Source organism: Xyrauchen texanus, chromosome 3, assembly GCF_025860055.1.
Source record: "Xyrauchen texanus isolate HMW12.3.18 chromosome 3, RBS_HiC_50CHRs, whole genome shotgun sequence".
NCBI lineage: Eukaryota > Metazoa > Chordata > Actinopteri > Cypriniformes > Catostomidae > Xyrauchen > Xyrauchen texanus.
Window position 1 is genome coordinate 48,412,528 of NC_068278.1, and position 21,685 is coordinate 48,434,212.

Genomic DNA, 21,685 nt, shown 5'->3' on the forward strand with positions numbered 1-21,685 from the left:
AGTATAATGAGAACATGATGGGAGACTGCATTTGAGGGCTGATTCGTTAAAGTGATTTACAGTATAATCGTAAATATCGAAACACTGCTCACTTTTAAATCTTTTGTAGTAATTTTTGTATTACTTTAGTATAAATACATGTTAATTTGGATTCATGTTGTTTTTTCTGCCTTTTTGTGAAAGAAAAGACACAAATTCACCTGTTTTCTTATTGGAAATAGGTACACTTCAAAATATCACTGTCCTGGTCACAAAAGCAAAGTTTGTGAGGAATAACAGCCATTTTCTATACTTTTGAGGCATAAGCAATTAGGAAATAACACTTACTACCCAAGAACAAAAATTTTGTTACATAGTGTTATTACTGGAAAACAAGATGATAAAGAAAATATGATTTTTTTTTTTTTTTAGGTTTTTGCAATGAGAATTATTTTATTTATTTTTTTTACATGACTTTTCACTCACGTATATCAAATCCTCTGAGAAACGTTTCTTCAAATTGTCCAGGAATGCTGTTTCACTGTTGTGGGCATCGAGAAGTACGAAATCCTGGATGCCAACTCGGTCTCTGGCAATCAGAGCTCCCTCCAAGTCCAACTGGCCCAGCTTAGCCTTTCCTTTCTGCTGATCAAACAAGGACAGCACTGACTATGATTCAATATGGTTTACGGTGAGCAAGTCTACAATATTGTGTTATATGTCATTCTTCATTTGTAAAGTTCTTTTAAAACAGCAGCACAGGCCTGAATATCAATTTTAGTCAAATCAAATTGTCATCACCCATTGTAATGGACTACAAAATAGCAGGTTTTTAAAATGGAATTGGCATTTATACAGCATTTCTTCAGCAACAGGATTGAAAGGAAACCAGGGCCATCTAGTGACTTTTACTTTTTCATTAATAGACTTCCTATCATGTTGAGACTGAGATCGAGAATCAGGGTCTAAGGTCCCAGATTGAGTCACGATCATCCAACCGCATAATCCCCTGCTGATGTTTAACTAAGTACTTTATGCTGCTGTTCTCTATAGTAGAGCCATTTGTAATGAGATATCATATGCATTGAGTAGACCATGTTCCTATCCCTATGACTGACAGCTTAGCTTTCACTAAGAATCTTGTTTAAATAGTATTTTGTGACTGGATATATGCCACAGACTGCATCAAATCACATTCAGTACACCTTAAACACAGAGAGCCATGACATTCAACTTGGCTCTGGGAAGAACCGATAAAGGCGAAGTATGTGCGTGCATTTTAACTCCACTTGAATATTCACTAAGGCTTGAGTTTACTCAATGCCAATATCAGTAATCAAGTGGGCCGATCAATGCCAAAACCTATTCTCTTTTTGAAGGTAGCTCTCTTCTAACTTCTCTAGGGAAAATTGTGCAAAAGAGCAGAATTACTAAACAGTCTAAAGTCTTCAATCTGTGCACTTCTATAAATAGAAATCTTTGGTTTCTTCATGCCCTATAGGAATCTAGGAAGATGTTCATTTCAATATTGAGAAATTTCTTTGAAAAAAACACAATACTCAGTGACCTTAAATGTGATGTCAACCCCATATTTTTCTCTGGTTACTTCCTGAGTTTAACAATGTGTCATTGCATTCCAACAAACAAAATAAAGAAGTTGTGAAATTCTCAATATAAGCAAGAGACACTACTTGAATTTTATTTTACAGTCCTTCCCTAGCTTTTAAGAATAGAGGTTATTTGATTTTCAGATGGCAAATTAAAAGAAAGAGAAAAAAAATAAAAAATAACGTAGGTATACAAAAAGGTACACAAAACATAAATAAATCCAAGTCTAATCTAACGACCAAAAGCCCCCAAAATCTCCTCTGTTCCCCCCTTCACCCCCATAAACCTCATTAGCTCTGAAAGAGGCCAGTTTTTTTGTCCTGTAAATTCCAAAGACGATGGACAATAAAGAAGCTTTTAAAATGCAGTCTACATTCCATTACACATATTCTCTCTGCATATCCTTTCAAAATTTATTCATTAGAAAACATTTAATGTCACAGTGAATTTCACACTGGGCAGTCCCAGGACAATAGATGAGATTTGGCCTATTTGGGCTGCTGCGGGCTCGTTGGATGTAGAGGGGGAGAGGGCAAAGGAGCAGGAGACTGAGAGAGGGAGAGATATGGAGGGAAGGAGGGACATAGGAAGGGAAGGGGGGTTGCTTATATTTGTCTGATCTGTGAGCTTCTGAAATGGGGCCTTCTTGAGACAACGGGACAGACTAAATTGTGCTGTAACGGTCTGTGTCCCGCTGCTCTCTGAGACACTCATTTAGCATGCCCTTGGGGCACACAATAGAGGCTTGTTCTGAACACCACAGTTATATGAACACCGTAAGGAAGGGTGTGTGTATGCGTTTGGGGAGGGGGAAGTATTTCTCGGATGGGAGATTTTCTCCCACCTGTCCGCCAATACAATTTTCATCCCGCTACATGCACGCATACCCCAAACTCACGAAACACCACCCACCACCACAAATCACAACACGCTCCCCACCATTTCATGTCCTCACCACCGACCCCAAAACATGCCCCTCCCCCTCTCACCCTGCTTTAAGCCAAAGGGGCAGGTGAACAATATCATTGAAGATCCCCCATTTGAGATGTCAGAACCAATCTCAATCTCTGCATTATTGTGTAGACTCCCCCTCTCTAGTTTCTGTCCCCACATGGGAACAAGCTGAACTCAATGTCACATAAGGAACAATGGACAGAGGGGATTTTAATGTTTATAGTGTGACACGTCCAGTGTGATAAGACGCAAGTACATCAGCACAGGAAAAGCCTGTTCCTCTTCTCAGGAACATGCAATAAGTGACACAACTTAAAGCAGCAACATGTTACTCTCATGAGTTTGAGTGACCTGTAAGGTTCTAATGTAGGGTTTATACAGCACAGGTCAAACATTTGGACATACCCACTAATCTTTATTTTTACTATTTTCCATGTTTTATAATGATAGTGAAGTCATAAAAACTATGAAATAACACAAATGAAAGTACTGGGAATTATATAGTGATCAAAAATATTGATTATTTTAGTTCAATAGCCTACATTACACCTCTGCATACTCTTGCATTCACTCAACCAACTTGAGGTGCCATCTGGGATGTTTTTTAAATAATAAGAATTTCCCATGTATGCTGAGCACTTGTTGGCTTCTTTCCTTCAGTATCCTTTCAATAGTCTTTATCACCATTACCACCCCTTAACAAAAAAAATTATATATTTAACCATTTATTCATTTGCATCATTTGCCTTTAGATAATACTTTTTTTTTAAGATCATAAGAAACAAAGTCAGTCAAGTATGTCCAAACTTTTAACTGGTAATGTACCTTCTGACCAACTTAATTTAATGTCAAAGATAATAATAATGCGACACAAAATTTACGATACATTGCAAAGGAATGGTGACCAAAACTCTGAAGCTCCAAAAACCACATAAAGGCAGCATAAAATAAGCCATGAATCTCCAGTGGTTTAATCCAAGTCTTCTGAAGCAATCCAATACATTTTGGGTGAGAACAGACCAAAATATAACTCTGTTTTCACTACAAATCTTGACATCTGCAGTCTCCTTGCAGATAATGATTTAAAGCTTGATTACACTAGCACCATCTAGCGCTCTGTGCATGTGTCAAGCTCTAGGATGTGTAATCGAGCTTGAAATCATTATCATGCCTAAAGACTGCAATTGCAAGGTGTACAGTAAACACTGGTTATATTTTTGTCTGTTCTCACCCAAAATCAATTGGATCGCTTCAGATGACATGGATTAAACCACTGGAGTCATATTAATTACTTTTATACTGCCTTTATGTGGTTTTTGGCACTTCAAACTTTTGGACAAAATTCACTTGCATTGTATGGGCCAACGGAGCTGAAATATTCTTCTAAAAAGTTGTGGTTTGTAGAAGAAAGAAAGTCATACACATCTGGGATGAAATGAGGGTAAATGAGTAAATGATGAGAGAATTTTAATTTTTGGATGAAATATTCCTTTAACCTGGCCTACGATTTTGACCACGATTTTGTCAGGAATCATAAAACACATATATATATTTTTTGTCACTGTGCAAAATTTTCCGTTTTTGGTCACTTAGTGTGAAGTGTTTACCACCAGACGATTAATTGGCTTTGCAATGAATCTCAGCCTCCGACAAAATTCTGGCAGTTTTTGTGTCACAGTCATGCATTATGACTGCTCCTACGAAGGCCAGATTATATAAAACTCCCAGTAAGCACTATCAATTGGGACGACTAGGAACGAAGTCTTGGCTACGATGTGTATCGAACAGGCGTAATGCCATTCAGTTTGCCATTGCCTTTACCAAAGATCTCACTGGGATCATTTCATATTGTTTGAAAAGCAACAACAATCATATAGGACCATAACAATCATACAGTGTGCACTTAGCATTAGTCAAAACTACTGTAGTAAGGACAACCCTATATTTAAAGATTGTTGTCTGTAAGGATTATGAAAATGACATGTCTATTAATTTTTATTGATAGAAGCCAAGAGGTTGAGCTTCTTCCCACTATTTCTAAATTTGTGTGTTGTAAACTTTAATCTTTCCCTTTAAATGTAACACACCCAAGGAGACACAAAGTCACAAGCCTAGTCATCCCTTTGCCACATCAGGTGCATCAGCTTGCCTCTGTGTAAACATTATTGTCTTTTAATTAAGAGATGGTCTTTCGGCCCAGTCTAATGTGTCAGTCGCGGCTCAGTTGAGATGACCTCAACCAAATAAGAAAGGGAGGGAAGGAGAGAGAAAGTAACAATACGTTAAAGATATCCTACTCCTCTGCAGGCCTGGCCAAGTATAGGCAAGACTAGACATAATGAGCAATAGCAGCACTCTCTTTAAGTGAGCTGTGAGGCTCAATTTACATCTTATATATCTCTTTCTAAGACCGAAGACCTGACATTTTTACATTTTTATAGATTGTATTCAATCAACTTGTGACATAGGTGATCTTGGTGATCTAGGAAAGCTGATATTGTGCTAGATAGAAGATTTCACTATCAGCAGTGGACATTAAAAAGCTAACAAGAAGTAAGTATAGGCACTGAATATGTATGAGAGCACATTAATGGCTCCTTTGAATAGAGCTTTCCCTTGATCTTTTTTTATCTTTGTTTTTCAACATTTCTTTCCATAGCTATTATTTATGGTATTGATTCCTTTGGTGCAGTACATTGTAGCTGGCAATATGATACCAATAAGAGCTACAATATTTTGAGTTAAAAAACATATAGCATTACAATCATCTGTGAATTCAAATAATTAGATACAAACACAAACACTGATCGTACCTGCATCTCGGTAGCTGCTTTGGTCAGCCGCTGATCAAAATATGGGAACTACTTGCATCCAGACTTACTATGACCTAAATTCTCCTCAAAGAGTTTTATGTAGTCCTAGGCTCCTAAGCAAATCCAACTATTCCAATGTGTGCCATGGAGCACCCCCAAAATTCCACTCTGGATCTTGAATATTCAATAACACTTCCCAGACTCTGTAAACTCCTTAACAGTCCATTTCAGTGTTTCTGACAGAGTTTAATGCAGTGCAAGTGGTTCCAGCTTAGGTAGCTCAGTAGCGGAGATGATGCTTATCTATTATTGCTGTGCTCTTCACAGTAATGACCGATGTTCTGGTTGCAAGGCCTGGGTACTTAATGATTTATGGCCCAGTCAGGAAGGGGTTCAGAGAACCAGAGATCTTATTCAGTACTTACCTAGGTGTCTACCACTACGTTGGGTGTAACACAAAGATACAGAAACACAATCTGACTAAATGTGGATATCAACCCTACTCCTAGTCCTACACGGCTGCAATGGTAAAAGCAAACACTGCAATAGAGCAGCTCTTGTTCCTGATCTTTGATTAGGGAAATATCAATGGCTAATTAACCACTGTACATCCAGTCACTGACTTTGAGCAAGACAGTCAATAAAGTTGTCATCAGGGCAGACCGCACTCCTCCATGCTCTTGGCCACTTGATGCCAACTGTCTCAGAACTCAACTGACATTGGTTAGCCATTCAAACACAGCTTTTCCTGACATTTAGCAAGGCCTACAGAAGATTACAACACGTGATTCTTTGATGGACTGGACTGGGAGGGAATATGTTTTAGACAGTGACTTCTCTCCACAGATTTAATCAAGCACAACCTTATTTTCCCTTAGCCTAGTTATGTAAAGACGATTGAAAGGTGTCTCTTTTCGCTCCACTAATGACCCAAATAATCCAGTAGAAAAGACTGAGTTTCCCACAGCACCTACCCTGATTCTCACGTGTGAGAGATATACTGTGTCAGGCTTGACAAGCAAGTGATGTTTAATGCCACTCACAGTGCACTTGAACTTTATGTAAAGCAACTTAACCTTGATTAAAATATGTCCAAAATAGTTGCTTTTCCTTATGGTTCTGTATCTATGGCAAAACACTACTGTAAGGTAGCAAATGGACTACGCACACCCATCTATCTGCAGTCATATTCAATTTTGTCCCATTCTCAACTTCTGTCGTCAAGGCTACCTTCACCCCCTACACCACAAGCTCATTCTGCTCCACACCCCCCTTTCTAGTAATGCTTGTCCAGTCTTAACAGGCTTTGTGCTGCCCACTGGGCCCTGATGCAGCACGAGACCCGGCAAATCCTATTATACAGGAGTCACAGCACTTGATTTTCCCATTAGAGATTCCAAGCGGAGAATAAGGGTGTATTATAACACCGGCTTTGCTGAGTTCCCACCGAAAGTCCCTTTCTCGTTTTAATACGCTCTCAGTATTAGCTGTGCGTTTCATAAATTTTTTCAGTGTGTTTCTTAATGAAAAGTGAAGTGAAGAAATAAAACTAAATAAACATCAGTGTTCTCTGTAACTGTAGTCATCCTCTTCTAATTTGTTCTTTCCAATTTGTGTAGTAAAAGGCAGCAGCTTTCATACTTCCCTAAATACATTGAAAACATGCTGAAAAATGTGCTTTATGTGGTAACATCTAAATAAACTGGTTGGATTCAAGTCAAAAATATAATTTAATACCACTGAATCAACATGCATACATCAGGTTTTACCAATAGAACAAATTTTAAGGGTTAGATCAAGTAGAAATAGCTCTTTAAGGTAAAAATGGAGGGTTACATTTTAACAGTGCTGTATCTGTTGTGGCTTTATTATTTTAGAGACTATTCACATGCCATTGAAAGTGCATATAAAATATTCTCTCACACAGTTTGTCAACTTCAAACAAATCAACTATAAGGCAAGCATTTTGACATAAGCCAAGTGGGACGACACAAGTAGTTTTTGGAGGTGTTGAATGAATAGTAGAAAGAAGAAAGCTTTCTTTCACTCTCCCTGTCAAAAGTTTTGATCAGCCATGACCTGTTGAAATGACCAAAGGTCAAGACAAGTGTCAAGAGGTGACCTGATTGGTGACCCCTGAGACGTGGTGTTTGAACTGGAACTTTGAAGGTCAGATCACAAACAGAAGAATAGGAGGTGACCACGAATACAGGGGGATCAATTAATTAATTTGATTGTTACAATTCACTTGAGTGTTACAAATGTTACCTGTGTGGGACAAGGCACGCTGCTGCAATGTTTTCAAAGTCAGCGATGTTGGAATTAAGATAAAGTTGCATGCATTTTTTATTTATTATTTACAATGTTATGTGGTTACATATTCCACATAATAAAATACTGAAACTATACTGTAGAAGAATCTAGAAGTAGAAAACCAATATAATCAACCATCACACTGATGGTAGGATAATTCTTTCCCCAAAGGAACTCGAATTATTAAGTTATAGTATAAGTGGAAAACCTGACATCTTTTAGATGGCTTCCTCATGGACAGCTACACTTGTCTCAACAGAATCAATAGTGCTGTTCCTAATTGTTTATCAATACACACTACTGTCTTCCAGGCAGTGACTATAGATTCTCTGACCCTAATCAAAGACAGATCTACAGGAGCTCCACTGCTCTTGCCCAGTGTCCTACTGGGTTCAGTCTGGGTGACAGCCATCCAAAAGGTCACTTTGTGTCTCACATTAGTCTGGGCAGCAGAAAGAACCAATAGGACAAAGGCAGAGGACAAATGACCTCCCTTCACAAGTGATTGGGTTAAAAAAATATCAAAATCAAAACAATTCAAACTGAGTACAGAAATAGTGTTGTGATGACTTTTTGTCAATTATATAGCCCTATTTATCAAAAGATAATCCTAAAACTGCTTGTAAGCTACAGTTAAATGCAAGATGACACTTTTGGTTAACAAGAGGGGACTTCTGAAATCTAAAAAACAGCTCAGAGAGTTTAAACTCTCAAAAGTGCACAAGTACTAATAAACTGCAGATTCTTGTTTTAAAGCCACTCTTTTTTTTTTTTTTTTTTGAAACTGTTTCATTTCAAGACATGCATACAGAAAAAATGTCAAATCTTTGACCTCAGCTGCTATAAGGTAGTAACAATTGATAAAAGAAAACAATCTTCTCAAAATAAAATTTTAGGTTAATATATATATATACACACAAACTCACTGAGCACTTTCTTAGGAACACCTGTACACCTAATTCTTAATGCGATTATCTAATCAGCCAATCATGTGACAGCAGTGCAATGCATAAAATCATGAAGATACGGGTCAGGAGCTTCAGTTAATGTTCACATCAACCATCAGAATGGGAAAAAATTTGATTTCGACCGTGGCATCATTGTTGGTGCTGGAAGGGCTGGCTTGAGTATTTCTGTAACTGCTGATCTCCTGGGATTTTCAAGCACAACAGTCTCTAGAGTTTACTCAGAATGGTGCCAAAAAAAAAAAATTCCAGAGAGTGGCAGTTCTGTGGACGGAAACCTTGTGAAAGAGGTAAACGGAGACTACTGGCCAGACTGGTTTGAGCAGACAGAAAGGCAACTCTTTACAACTGTAGTGAGCAGAATAGCATCAAACCTTGAGGCATATGGGCTATAACAGCTAAAAAAAATCATATATATATATATATATATATACACACACAGTATATATATATATGTAAATATATTAATCTGATTGGATGAGAGATGTTCCATGAGCAATGATGGTCTCACACTATCAGCACTCCGACGCTGTATCACTCCGCTTGTGTTCGTTCCATCATAAACTTAAGTGTAAGAGCAGTGCAGATCTATTAAGAGCTATGGTATGTATTTTTTTACATTACATATGTTAGCCAGCAGGTGGTGGCAAAAGATACATTTATGTGTAATATTAGCCAGTTAGGTGACGTGAAGCCGCTTAAGCCAGTGTTTACATACAGCACTATATGATTGCTTGTATTACTACTACTAAAGCTAGACAATAGCTTTAAATGGCTTTAAACTAACAAGTTCAGAATTATGGCTCATCACAGCCGAGAGACACAACAGACTGATTATTACATGAACTGAAGGTGCTTACCTCTTATCAGACTTTCCACATTGGAGTGAACACGCTGTTTAAAATGGAGGACATTGTGGTTTCTAGTGAATGGCTCTTGCGCACCGGCTACCGCGAAATAGGGAAAAATACCCCCGCTTGGGCCGCTATTTTTCCACTGAGAAAGCTGATCTTCTCTGCTTTGGAGAAGCAACAGGTGATTAAACATGCTCGCTCTCTCTCTCTCTCTCTCTCTCTCTCTCTCTCTCTCTCTCACACACACCCACACACATACACACATCCATCCATCCATCCATCCATCCTTGTTTATCCTATAACTTGTTAGAAACAGCACAATCTGTGATACTATTTCTGAAGTTAACTTTTTGAATTGCTAAGGAAGGCTTGGACGCATAATTTGTTTTGAACCAGCAACGGCAGACTCTGATCCATCGCGTAAGAAAGTAGTTCCATGCTCAAATTAGTTTTTTATGACCATTATCAATTTTTCCTCATTTATTTTTATTTACTTGTTCGTTGAACTGTTGAATATAAGAAATATCACACTCGCAATCATGCTATATGGCCCTAAATCAGGCCGAATCACAGCAGTGCTGATGTAGGGCCATATCACACTCTTGCTCATGTGATAATGCTTAAATATATATATATATATATATATATATATATATATATATATATATATATATATATATATATATACACACAAACACACACACTACCGTTCAAAAGTTTGGGGCCACTTTTCACTTTTTCTCATGATCTTAAAAATCTTTTGATCTGAAGGTGTATGCTTAAATGTTTGAAATTAGTTTTGTAGTCAAAAATATAATTGTGCCAACATATTAATTTATTTAATTACAAAACTAAAATGTTATTTTTAAAAATTACGTTTTTGAAATGGATGACTTGGACTGAATAATTAAGAAAAGCAGCCACTTAGTGCATATAAATGGGAACTCCTTCAATACTGTTTAAAAAGCATCCCAGGGTGATACCTGGGTGAAACCAAGAAGTTGATTGGGAAAATGCCAAGAGTACATTTCTGAAAAATCTAGGCAAAGTGTGGCCACATTGAAGATGCTGAAATACAACATAGTTTTGATTTATTTTAGATTTTTTTTTTAGTCACAGCATAATTTCCATATTACCATTTATATTATTCCATAGTTGTGATGACTTTACTATTATTCTGAAATTAAAAAAAATGAGTAAGTGATCCTAAACTTTTTAACGGTAGTGTGTATATATGATAGCACATTGAATATCTGGGATTCAGAATTAAATCTAATAAACTTTATAAAATACATGTTTTGAAAAAACATTAAGACATGAAATTAATAAGAAATGTTTACGACTCTTTACACTATTTTACATCGTTAATCATATATGCAATATTAAAATGACACTGAATATGTTAATCATGCTGGGAAAACATGAAGAATTAGGTTTTACACTAACTCGTGGAGTCCATGTCAGTTCATGTGATTGTTGTCATTAAATCAAAAGGGGGCATACCAAATAAGATGTTCAATATAACTTATCACTCAAATTGTGTTTGTCTCCATGTATAATGGTGCTGGGCACATTTTAGGTGCAGTAATTGATTTATTTAAAAAAATACATACTGTGTACATATATATATATATATATATATATATATATATATATATATATATATATATATATATATATATATATTCACCATTTACATTGCCTTTTTAGTTCTTGTTTGTAATTGTATAGTTTATTTAAATGCAGTTGTCCAGCAGTGGATTAATTTGAATGTGCAGTGACAAATTACCTTTTTACAAGTAGGCTACAAATATACTCTCTCTATATAATTAATACAAGGTCAACTACATGTAGAATTGGTCTCCTGTGGTCTGCTGCACACTTCAGTGAGTACAGAAAGAAAACATGGCCTTTAGGACCCAGTGCTCTTCTCCTATGAGCGTCTTTTTGTCCGTTGCAAGAGCGCATTGATTGTGACCATTGTGACTTCGCGATTTACCATCTGTAGTGTCCCATGTGGTTCAAGTCAATTAACGTCATCGTCCAGCTCACTTCCCACAAGATTTTAAACAGTTTCCTGAATTTATGTTTAACGATAAAAAGGAAATTGAACTGTTGTATTACCCATTTCTGTAGCCTAATAAAATAATGTATGTTATGCTGTTGATTTATTTTCTCCTATATCTTTCAATTATTAATTTCATCAACTGCTTTAATTATTAGCAGCTCCATAAAAGAATTGCACAGGCTATTAAATAGGCTGCAGTTCATATTTATTAATGGCAACAGAGGATTTACAGAAGCCTCACACCTTTACATCAACATGCAAGGTGTGTCCACATAAATGACTGTAAACGTTTTTTAAACACTTTGTGTGCCCTACATATCCTTATTATGTCTTTAAGATTAATCAAAATTATGAGTCTTTCTCACCCCATGCATTTATGTTTGCCCTGTGAGCCTGTTGAGTCTGTCACTACCGCCACTTAGCGCGGTTTTCCCGCCGCACTGTATTAAAGTCTCTGACTGTATTCAAACGACGCGGCTTCAAAGGCGGTTAAATCATGACCAGTAAACTGAACTACAGCTCTCATTTGGACAGAATGTCACATAGAACCGCACGAAGAGGATGTGCCTTTAGATAGAGCTTACAAAAGCAATGGACTTAAATTTGGATAAGTGAAAAACTATATCAGGAACTGTGATGTTTTGTTGCCAATGGCTACTCGGGGACATGGAAATCAAGACAGTATTTGTTACACGCGTATTTTCTCCGAGTCTGCTTGGACCATTTATAGAACTTTATAGGGTGGAAATAACGAAAATAATGCGAGAGATATAGAGGAATTTTAATGAACTCTAAATGTTTGTGTTTTTTTTTTGGGACGAAGCCTAAAGCACCTGAACTTTGGTTTAAAAGGACCCATGAAGTGGCGCACCTGAGGTGTGGACGATCTTACCTTGTGCTGCGGATGAAAATGGCTTAGGGAAAACACAAAAAGTAGGATGGAAATGTATTGATTGAATAAAAACAGTGGAAACATCCAGTGGGTCGAGAAATTCCCTTGACAGATAGTCTGTGTGATTTTAGTTGCAACAGCTGTCAGAGCGCGAGACACCCTCCCTCTTCACGACTCGTGCTGCGTGTGCACAAGTGCGCATGACAGTCGAGAGCAAACAGCACCGGAGAGGGAAATTTAAAAAACGGTTTTTTTTTTTCTTCTTTTGGGAGAACAAGTGCCCCAACCAACAGTAGACATTTCCTCCTCATTGCCCAAGATAATCCGCAACCCAGAGCAACTTCAGCACAAACAGGTAAGATGCGGTTTATATATATATATATATATATATATATATATATATATATATATATATATATATATATATATATATATATATATATATATATATGCTAGTTCTAGATATTTAGAGATAATTATAAAATAAAGAGACAGCGCACCTGTTCCGGACTGTTGTTATGACGTCTGTACATCAATGTCTGTAGTAATATGATGTCTGGCTTTAATAATTGACATTTTATAAGCAGAAGTTACTTGTCTATATTGAGGTTTGAAACGATTAACGTATTCTGTTAAATATTGCCAATATTTTCTCAATATGAAAAATTTAGACCCGCGAACAGATTGGTTGGTAACGGTGACCGATAACCTATGATCTCAGTTTAGCCAACAATGCAGATATAATAATAATAAAAAAATTTTTTAATCTCAGTTATTGTGAGATTATTGTGTTTATTGTGCCATTGCTTATGATCTACTCATTCATTTGATTATGTTTGCAAACAAATTATCTGCTCTAAAATCTAAAATAAAACAAATTTATATTAGATCAATAATTGTGTGTATGTATATATATATATATATATATATATATATATATATATATATATATATATATATATATATATAATTATTGATCTAAAATAAATAAATATTTAACACATGAAGACAAAAGAGCAGATAATTTGTTTGCAAACATATAATTATTGATCTAAAATAAATAAATATTTAACACATGAAGACAAAAGAGCAGATAATTTTTTTGCAAACATAATACATAATATACACACACACACACACACACACACACACACACACGATGTTGAGAAAGTCAAATATTGTGTTATTTTTGTTGTTAGAGGCTGTTGACACATTTCTAAAATTATGTTTCTGTTCTTCGATTTGCATGGTTCATTTAAATCAATTTTATCTGCCAGAAGATGATTGAAAGTGGAATTACATCCAGCAGGATGTCAGGAATTCATGAAAACCCTGAACAAAATCACCACACCTCTGCACAAGACTACAGGTAGGGGGTGTTTCCAATAATTGACTAATTGCCATTTCTTTTGAACTCTGATATTGTAGCTGATTAGAGAATAAAAAAGATAATTTTGGGAAGAAGAGGGGCGCTGCTAATCTTAATAAAATCCCCAACGTCCCTTTTCTGTAAAATAAAGGTGTGTTTTGAGAGGCAGGGAATTGGGGTTAGTGAAAAAAGAAAGGAGTGAGAGAATACATCATCTTTGCTCTGAATGGATCTGTCAGAAAGCATCAGCTCTGTTTACACGCCCGCTGTCGGCACACGGAGGGATTGAGGACCTTGGCGGGGGCCCCACGGGTCACCAAGGAGAAGTGGCTCCCAATTAGAATGTAAACGAGTGTGCCTTGAGCCGTGATAAACTGTGAATGTGTGCGCCTGCCTCCTCCTTTCTAATGGACACTTAATGGTTTGCATCAATAAGCAAATCAAATAATATTTTTTTCCACTTGTATAACTGCACCCAAATGACAGTAAAAAGTTGTACAATACACAGATGGGTTTGCAATTAGACTTTAGAAATGCTAATATGTACAAGGCTGTAGGCCTTCTTTCTTGGTGATCCTAAATATGAGTTAATGTGGCATGTTATGAATTCTTTACAAAATATAGCCCCCTCTCCAATTAATAAAGCACTTTTTTATCATAGTGAATACTGTTATTATGGTTTTCCTTTATTGTATTTGTGCATCAGAACAAAAAATACAAAAATTCAATAGTAATTCTCAGACCATGCTGTGTAAGACAAAGTTTCCTCAAACAAAAACTCTTGTAGAATTAGTTCAATTAAATGTTTATGTCAGTTTCAGAGATTACAGTGCCGCCATTGTCTGGCACCACAACAAGTGGATGCCATTGGCTACACTAAATTGTTGGCTATTGTCATGCCAAAACCAGTTTTTGGACATCTGTTGGATCATTTAGGTTTTGTGTGAAGGATTTTATTTCCATAACAGTTTGCTTATATATATATATATATATATATATATATATATATATATATATATATATATATATATATATATATATATATGTACTTAGAACAATTTCTGAATATATTTTATATTTAATATTATGTGAGAGTGTTGGTTATATATTAAAAAGTATTAGCCTTTATTAGTAAATATTAGTCTTGTAGAGTTATTATTTGATGTTATATGATATATGATATTGCTGGCATAGTTAAATGTGACATACTGGATAAGTTGAAAATATATGGTCTGTTAAAATCACATTGGCTAATATTATTGTCACTACAGGTTTGAAACATTATGAATAGTTTTTATATAGTACATTTAAAAATGAAGACTGCAGAATATTGTTTATTTCACCTTATCAGTGTGCATTTCTAATATGCCAAAGGGCAAAATGTAATGGCTAGGTGTATGAGAAATCTATTACAATTCCCTGTAATGATACACACAACACAAAAGGACTAATTAACACTCCTGAATAAGAGGCATGTTTCATGAAGCCAGGTGTTAAACTGTCCTGTTCTCTGTGTGGATTTGCAATGCATCTTTTTCATGTCTTTGTATTGTGGCAGGTTGTTAGGAAGATATTTCAAAACACATGGCAGTGACGGTATAGTGCTGTCAGTGTTGTTATGTGCAGTGTCTAAGGTTTCATATTAGGAGTGTGTATAAAGAAAGAGTGCAGTATTATTATTCCTCAGCTCTGAGCCAGAGCAACCAGAGTGCTCAAGGCCATGTCCCTAAGTTCTTCCTTCAATGCTGTAATTTATTCAGGTGGCAGACTGTGTGTGCAGTGTGGCTTGACCTCCAACTCCTTCAACTACCCCCTTAGGTACTGTCTGATGCCTCCAGGCAGGGGGAGGGGCAAAAGGGGACAAGGGTTGGGTGGAAAGGGACAGAGAAACAGATGGCATCCTATTTTTTCTGTTGTGCGAGGCCTGTCATTCCAGTAGATTAATGCAAGGGGTTGGTTAAAAAAACGGTAAAGACAATCAAGGAAGGGTCTGAGGGAAACAATAGAGCCACGTGCCGCTGTGCAGATTTGTCGTTTGGAACACAATAGGTGATCAATTTTCAATAGGGCCGGACCAACTGTTGCAGGCAACGTGTGCCACATACCCATGTTTCAAATGATCTCATGCATTGTTTACATATGATTCAGCCAATGACAGTGAAGAAGGCAGTGGTCACCTGACACCGTTAGAGGTTGGTTTAATGGGGGGGGGGGGTGGCACTGAAGTGTCCAGACTCACAAAATAACTGAAAAGTGAGGGTTGTCATAGCGACCCCAATTATTGGATTGAATAGTGAGTGTGTAGGGAAGTCTGGCGAGAATTCAAGGGGGTTTCTCTCCTCTTTTGTAGCATAGTACAAATGAATAGATGGTCGAGTAAATAACTCACCCTACACTGGATAAGATCATAGGGTGGGAGATTTTTTACTTCTATACCCAAACACCAAATAAAAAAAGGCCTTCTCATGTTGCATGTATTTATACAAAGGATTAACTTTATGTAGGTCAAAAATTATTTTAACATTAAGCAAGACCATTTGAAACTATTACAAAAGTAAAATGCAATTAAATTGTTAAAATGCAATTTTTGCGCACTCTTAGAGCTTACAGTTACCCCCTTTTTATGAGTTATTCAGATTTGATTGGCCCTGTTTTTGCAGACTTTTGACTACAGACACGTCGCAGCTGAAGGACGAGCTTCCTGGTGATCTTCAGTCCCTGTCCTGGCTCACCTCTGTGGATGTTCCCCGGCTTCAGCAGATAAGGGGTGGGCGACCAGACTTCAGCAACTCTGCTCAGAACAGCCTACTAGAGCAACAGACAGGTTAGGAGCTCTACACATGCTGTTGTGAGAAGACACATGTAGGGTGGATTCAGGTTAATTGGGCCACTTTTTGTCATTGAAATAAATGTCAAAAACTGCCACAATTACCACTGATAAGCAGACTTTTATTTACAAAAATAGAAGAAACTATTGGGAGAAGGGAGGATGGGATCAGGATTTATTTCTCCCAGAAATTTAGATTTAATTGTTTGTTAATCTATTTATAATTTTTATTTGTTCAGCATATCTGACATTTAGCTCTCATGTTGAAGACCTGTGGTTACAGATAATTTATTTGACCCCATTTTTATAAAAACTTTATTTTTATAAAGCTGTGCCTTATCAAAAGTAGACTAAATGACAATTTCATTAAAAAAAATCCAGCTTGAAGAAACCGCTAATTCACACCTTATTAAAACTTTTAGCTCAACTGAATAGCATGACAGCAGCAGGAGGAGCAGGATCTGCCATTCATCTACAAAGTGAAATGCAGCATAGCCCTCTGGCCATCAACAGCGTGAGTAATGATTCAGATTCACTACCATTTTAAAGACACTAATATTATTATGTATATTCAGGTCTAAAAGACCATTTGTAGCTGAGCAAAAAGAATCCAATATAGAGATTTGTTCTGTTTTTCTTGTAGATGCCCCAATTTTCCCCTGGGTATCCTTGTGCTGCATCAGTGTACCAAGCCGTGCCTCAACAAGTGCTCACTTTCACTCAGGCAAACCAACAGGTTTAGTATGATTTGTAAAGTCTAATAAATATTTAATTCCTTATGTGTTTATAACCAGTTTGTTTTTAAAAGAAAACATTTTAAAAGGCTCTGTGTCATATTCCCTAGTGTTCTCCAGGTGGACTTTATGGCAACTACAACAGTCAGGGTTTGTTCTCTCAACCTCGCATTGCTGCTCACAACCAAGACCTGCAGCCGAAGACTTTCCCAAAACCCATCTACTCATACAGGTGACTTAAGTTTCAGCAACCTAGTCTCACAGAATGAACGTTACTATACATACATATTTGCAAACTGAGTTTTACGTGCTGCTATCAATGTTTTGCTGCAGTTTCCTGGTGAAATGAACACTAGAGGCATTACAACATCTGTGCATTTTATTCACTTTTTCACATATCACGAGTACTGTGGCTGTTTATGACTTTATAAATACTTATATTTTTGCTCTGTTACTCACACCCTGCTATGTTAATTTATCAAACACTTTTACTATAATGCAAAATAAAATAAAAAAAACAATATATTTTTACGCTTGTATTACAGACCCACCTACAGTTACACATTTATTCCAATGAGATTAACTTCTGCAGTAGCTCACCTTATAGAGTGTTGGACTATGTACTTGGAGAGCCTCGATCCCAGCCAAGGATGCTCAAAGTGAAAGTGAAGCGGCAGTGTCATAGAAGCAACACAAAATTACTTGGTTGCTTCAGAAAATGTGTTTTTTCATGTTAAATTTGCTTTTAAAACAGTATCGGTTAGATTTTGGGTAAGGATGTCTGTTTTGTTCACCTCTCATTTATCTTTTAAGACACTATTGGTAAACTTAAAGTTAAAGTTTTAGGTTAGGTAGGTACATTTTACTCATTAAAACATCCATCTCATATTCGCCTTAAAAAATGTCATCTTATTACATAATTTCACTTGCTTTTGAAACCCCTGCTGGACATTTCACTGGGAAACTGCAGCCAAATGTATTATGAAAATGTGTATTTTGGTTTGCAAAAATGGTGCCATTGTCACGTTAATTTCATGAGATCAGGCTGGAGAAAATACATTTATGCTTGAAGGATTTTCTGAAAAATTATAACTCAATATTTAATTTCTGCACATTACAGCTACATTACAGCATAACTATATTTGAAATTATCCATTCTCAGCTGTCTGATTGCCATGGCTTTGAAGAACAGCAAGACAGGCAGCCTTCCTGTTAGTGAGATTTACAGCTTTATGAAAGAGCACTTCCCTTATTTCAAGGTAAGCCATTTGTGTAATAGCAAACCAAAGATTAGATGGATTGAGTTGTCATAGGATGTTGCTTACATTAGCCTATATTGTCTGTTACTGCACTCCTCAGACAGCACCTGATGGATGGAAGAACTCTGTACGTCACAACCTGTCCCTGAATAAGTGCTTTGAGAAGGTGGAGAACAAGATGAGTGGTTCCTCCAGGAAGGGTTGCCTATGGGCACTCAACCCTGCAAAGATTGACAAAATGGAGGAGGAGATGCAAAAATGGAAACGCAAAGATCTTCCCGCCATCCGCCGCAGCATGGCCAATCCAGGTATCAAATCCCTGACTGCAATCAGCAATAGGCAATAAAATTGATGACAAATATTTGATTGATTGCTAATAAAACTATGATCACAATGGTCCCTTTTGTAGTAAACTCCATAATTTTCAGTTGTTGACACCAGAGTGTGACTGCTGTGTGCATTTTCCATTTCCCTTTTTGATTTGTAACTAGAAGCACCTAATAAACATGCAAAAAAAATTAAAGATTCGAGAGCAAATAGTTTTCCTAAAAAGTGATGGCAACATATGTGGACAGTGGGACAAAGTTGTGAAATTTTAAATAATACCAAGCTATAAAAATATTTCTTTAAATAAAATGTATTTAACATTTATTATGTTTCCAGGATTGTTTGTTATTCATGTTTTTTTAGACAATTCAGACATCATATCAGAAATTTGCATAATTCATTATGATTCAATGTAATGGACAGATTCATCCAATCACTGCCAACCTTATTAAATTAAAATTATACATTATAAATTCTGAATCCATGTACTGATTACCATTTTCCCATGTCTGCCAAACATCATCTGCAGCCTGAAAGTGAACTTTTGATTGGAAGTTTGGATTGAATACATGTAGCTGCATAGAGAGCTATAGGACACTCCCTTGCTCCCTATTTAGTTAACGACTTAACCTCCAGTGGGCTGTCCATCTCCACTCGTCTCAGAACAATTCTAAATGCACCTTACTCTATGTAAAGATGCTGAAAGCAAAGTTTTTCAGCTTTTGAATGAACCCATTGATTCTCATGTGATAATACACAGTAAATATAGGATTTCTAAGGAAAAGAAATATGCAAATAAATCGCAAACATTTAAAAAATGGCATGTCGGATGAAACTATAGACTCAAAAAGGTTTCAATGTAAAAACGTAATTAGGTTTCTTACAAGATCCAGTTTTGTTGTGTTTCTCCCAAAGACAAACCCTGCTGTGGTCGGTGCCATGTTGTTTTGTCACATGACTCATCAAAAGTTTAACCCTGTGCTGACAGCACAGAGTCTCCTGAAGTGAGATCAGTCAGTTTAAATGAATTAAAATTATGCGTTGTGTATAGTGAAGCCAAAATACAACATCCATGCTTGTTTATGTGGGGTCGCACAAGGTTAAATTAAAAAAACAAACTGTAATAGTGCACTGTTGTCAAAGTTTCTTTAACGTTATCCTGTTTTGTTACTTATTTCTCCAGATGAATTAGACAAACTCATTACAGACAGACCAGAGTGCTGCAGACAGAAGCCTGTTGATACTGGCATGACTCGTTTGCCCAGCTGTCCCCCAGGCCAAACTCTCCCCGTACCAGCTCAGCTGCAGCACCAGCCAGTGGTCACTTTGTCTCTGCAGTGCCTCCCGATGCACCAGCACTTTCAACTGCAGCTTCAGAATCAGTCTCGCTTGACTCCCACCTCCCCGGCCCCTGCTCAGACACCACCTCTTCACACAGTCCCTGACCTGACAAACAGCTCCCTGCCCCAGCACCTTGCCAAGCAGACCAGTGATTTCTACACCATTCACACTGATGTGAATTCAGAGGTGGACGCACTAGACCCAAGTATTATGGACTTTTCCTGGCAAGGTTAGTGTCAACTAGACACTAAATATGTAATGGCACTGAATTTTTCTTCTCTTATAGTGATTATGTTTGCTACTTTGTATACACTCATTCAGTAATATTTAAAGAGGATGCATACCTTCTTTCATCAAACAGGAATATTTGTGACATCTGTTTGTGTAGAATGCTAACATCTAAAAATCCTGACCTTTGTTGATTACAGGAAATCTTTGGGAGGAGATGAAAGATGACAGCTTTAACCTAGAAGCGTTAGGGACACTCAGCAACTCGCCACTTCGGCTGTCTGACTGTGACTTGGACACTGGCAATGCCACACCTGTGTCCACTGCAGGAGGATTGGCCTACCCAGACCTGCAGGTGACAGGCCTCTATTCCTCATACTCGGCCGTGGATGCCCTTTCTAACCAGTACCACATGAACACACAAGGAGGAACTAAGCCTATTGTTTTGCTTTAATTCCACCCACAAGAAATTAAGCAAGCCAAGCTTTACTGCAGAGGACCATCCATAACATTTTGGTTGAAGCTTTTCAGTCCTAGATTTCGTTGTGTGTCATGGACTCCAAAAAAGATTCCCTGCAATGCAAATTTCTTCCAAGGCAGAAACGCACAATCCAGAAAAGTTTTTTGAAATGATTGCAGAGAAACGACATCAAAGTGGCAACAAACTGAAATCCTAAACTGAAATTAATAGTGTTTATTGTAATGTAACTTTAACAATGAGTGACTTTGTTCAGAGGCAGATGTTACAGCTGGGTAACAGCATTGTCTTTATACATGAACTACTCATGTGGAATTTAAGGGACCAAATCAGCCATTAAGTTTTACTACAATTTGCAGTGTGAGAGAATGTGACTCACAAGGTGTTGAATGATTTTTTACAACAGTCCAGTGCAGATTGTTGTACTGGCATTGTTACCAAACATCATTATTACTAACTACATTGTTGCTCTCCTAATAAACAATCCAAATTACACACAACACTAAAGGAACAGGGAAAATAATGGGAATTATGATTTTGGGTGGGTTGCCAAGCTGTACCATATAAGAAACTTGTTTTTTATTTTGTCCATTTAACTGTTAGCCTTGTCATTTTAGTTGTGTGTCTTTTGTTGTACTGTGATAGGCACTATATCTGCTCTTTAATTTCTGTGTTT

General features: G+C 37.0%; 2 protein-coding genes across 2 annotated transcripts in view; one reads left to right on the forward strand and one right to left on the reverse strand.

The window, feature by feature from the left end:
* LOC127622438 (unconventional myosin-Ih-like) overlaps positions 1 to 12,718 on the reverse strand; it is a 32,685-nt gene extending 19,967 nt beyond the window's left edge. Inside the window, exons 1-2 of the mRNA XM_052096548.1 lie at positions 12,447 to 12,718; positions 466 to 621 (exon numbers count right to left, since the gene is read on the reverse strand). Coding sequence (XP_051952508.1) covers positions 466 to 621; positions 12,447 to 12,530 — 240 coding nt within the window. The 5' untranslated portion in view covers positions 12,531 to 12,718. The remainder of the gene's footprint in view (positions 1 to 465; positions 622 to 12,446) is intronic.
* Positions 12,719 to 12,745: 27 nt separating this feature from the next.
* Positions 12,746 to 21,657, forward strand: LOC127622448 (forkhead box protein N4). Its single transcript, XM_052096557.1, has 10 exons — positions 12,746 to 12,801; positions 13,724 to 13,815; positions 16,476 to 16,639; positions 17,065 to 17,156; positions 17,286 to 17,378; positions 17,487 to 17,608; positions 18,539 to 18,635; positions 18,736 to 18,943; positions 20,146 to 20,532; positions 20,732 to 21,657. The coding sequence occupies exons 2-10, from the start codon at positions 13,727 to 13,729 to the stop codon at positions 20,983 to 20,985; spliced, it is 1,506 nt and encodes a 501-aa protein (XP_051952517.1). The 5' UTR covers positions 12,746 to 12,801; positions 13,724 to 13,726; the 3' UTR covers positions 20,986 to 21,657.
* Positions 21,658 to 21,685: the final 28 nt, after the last annotated feature.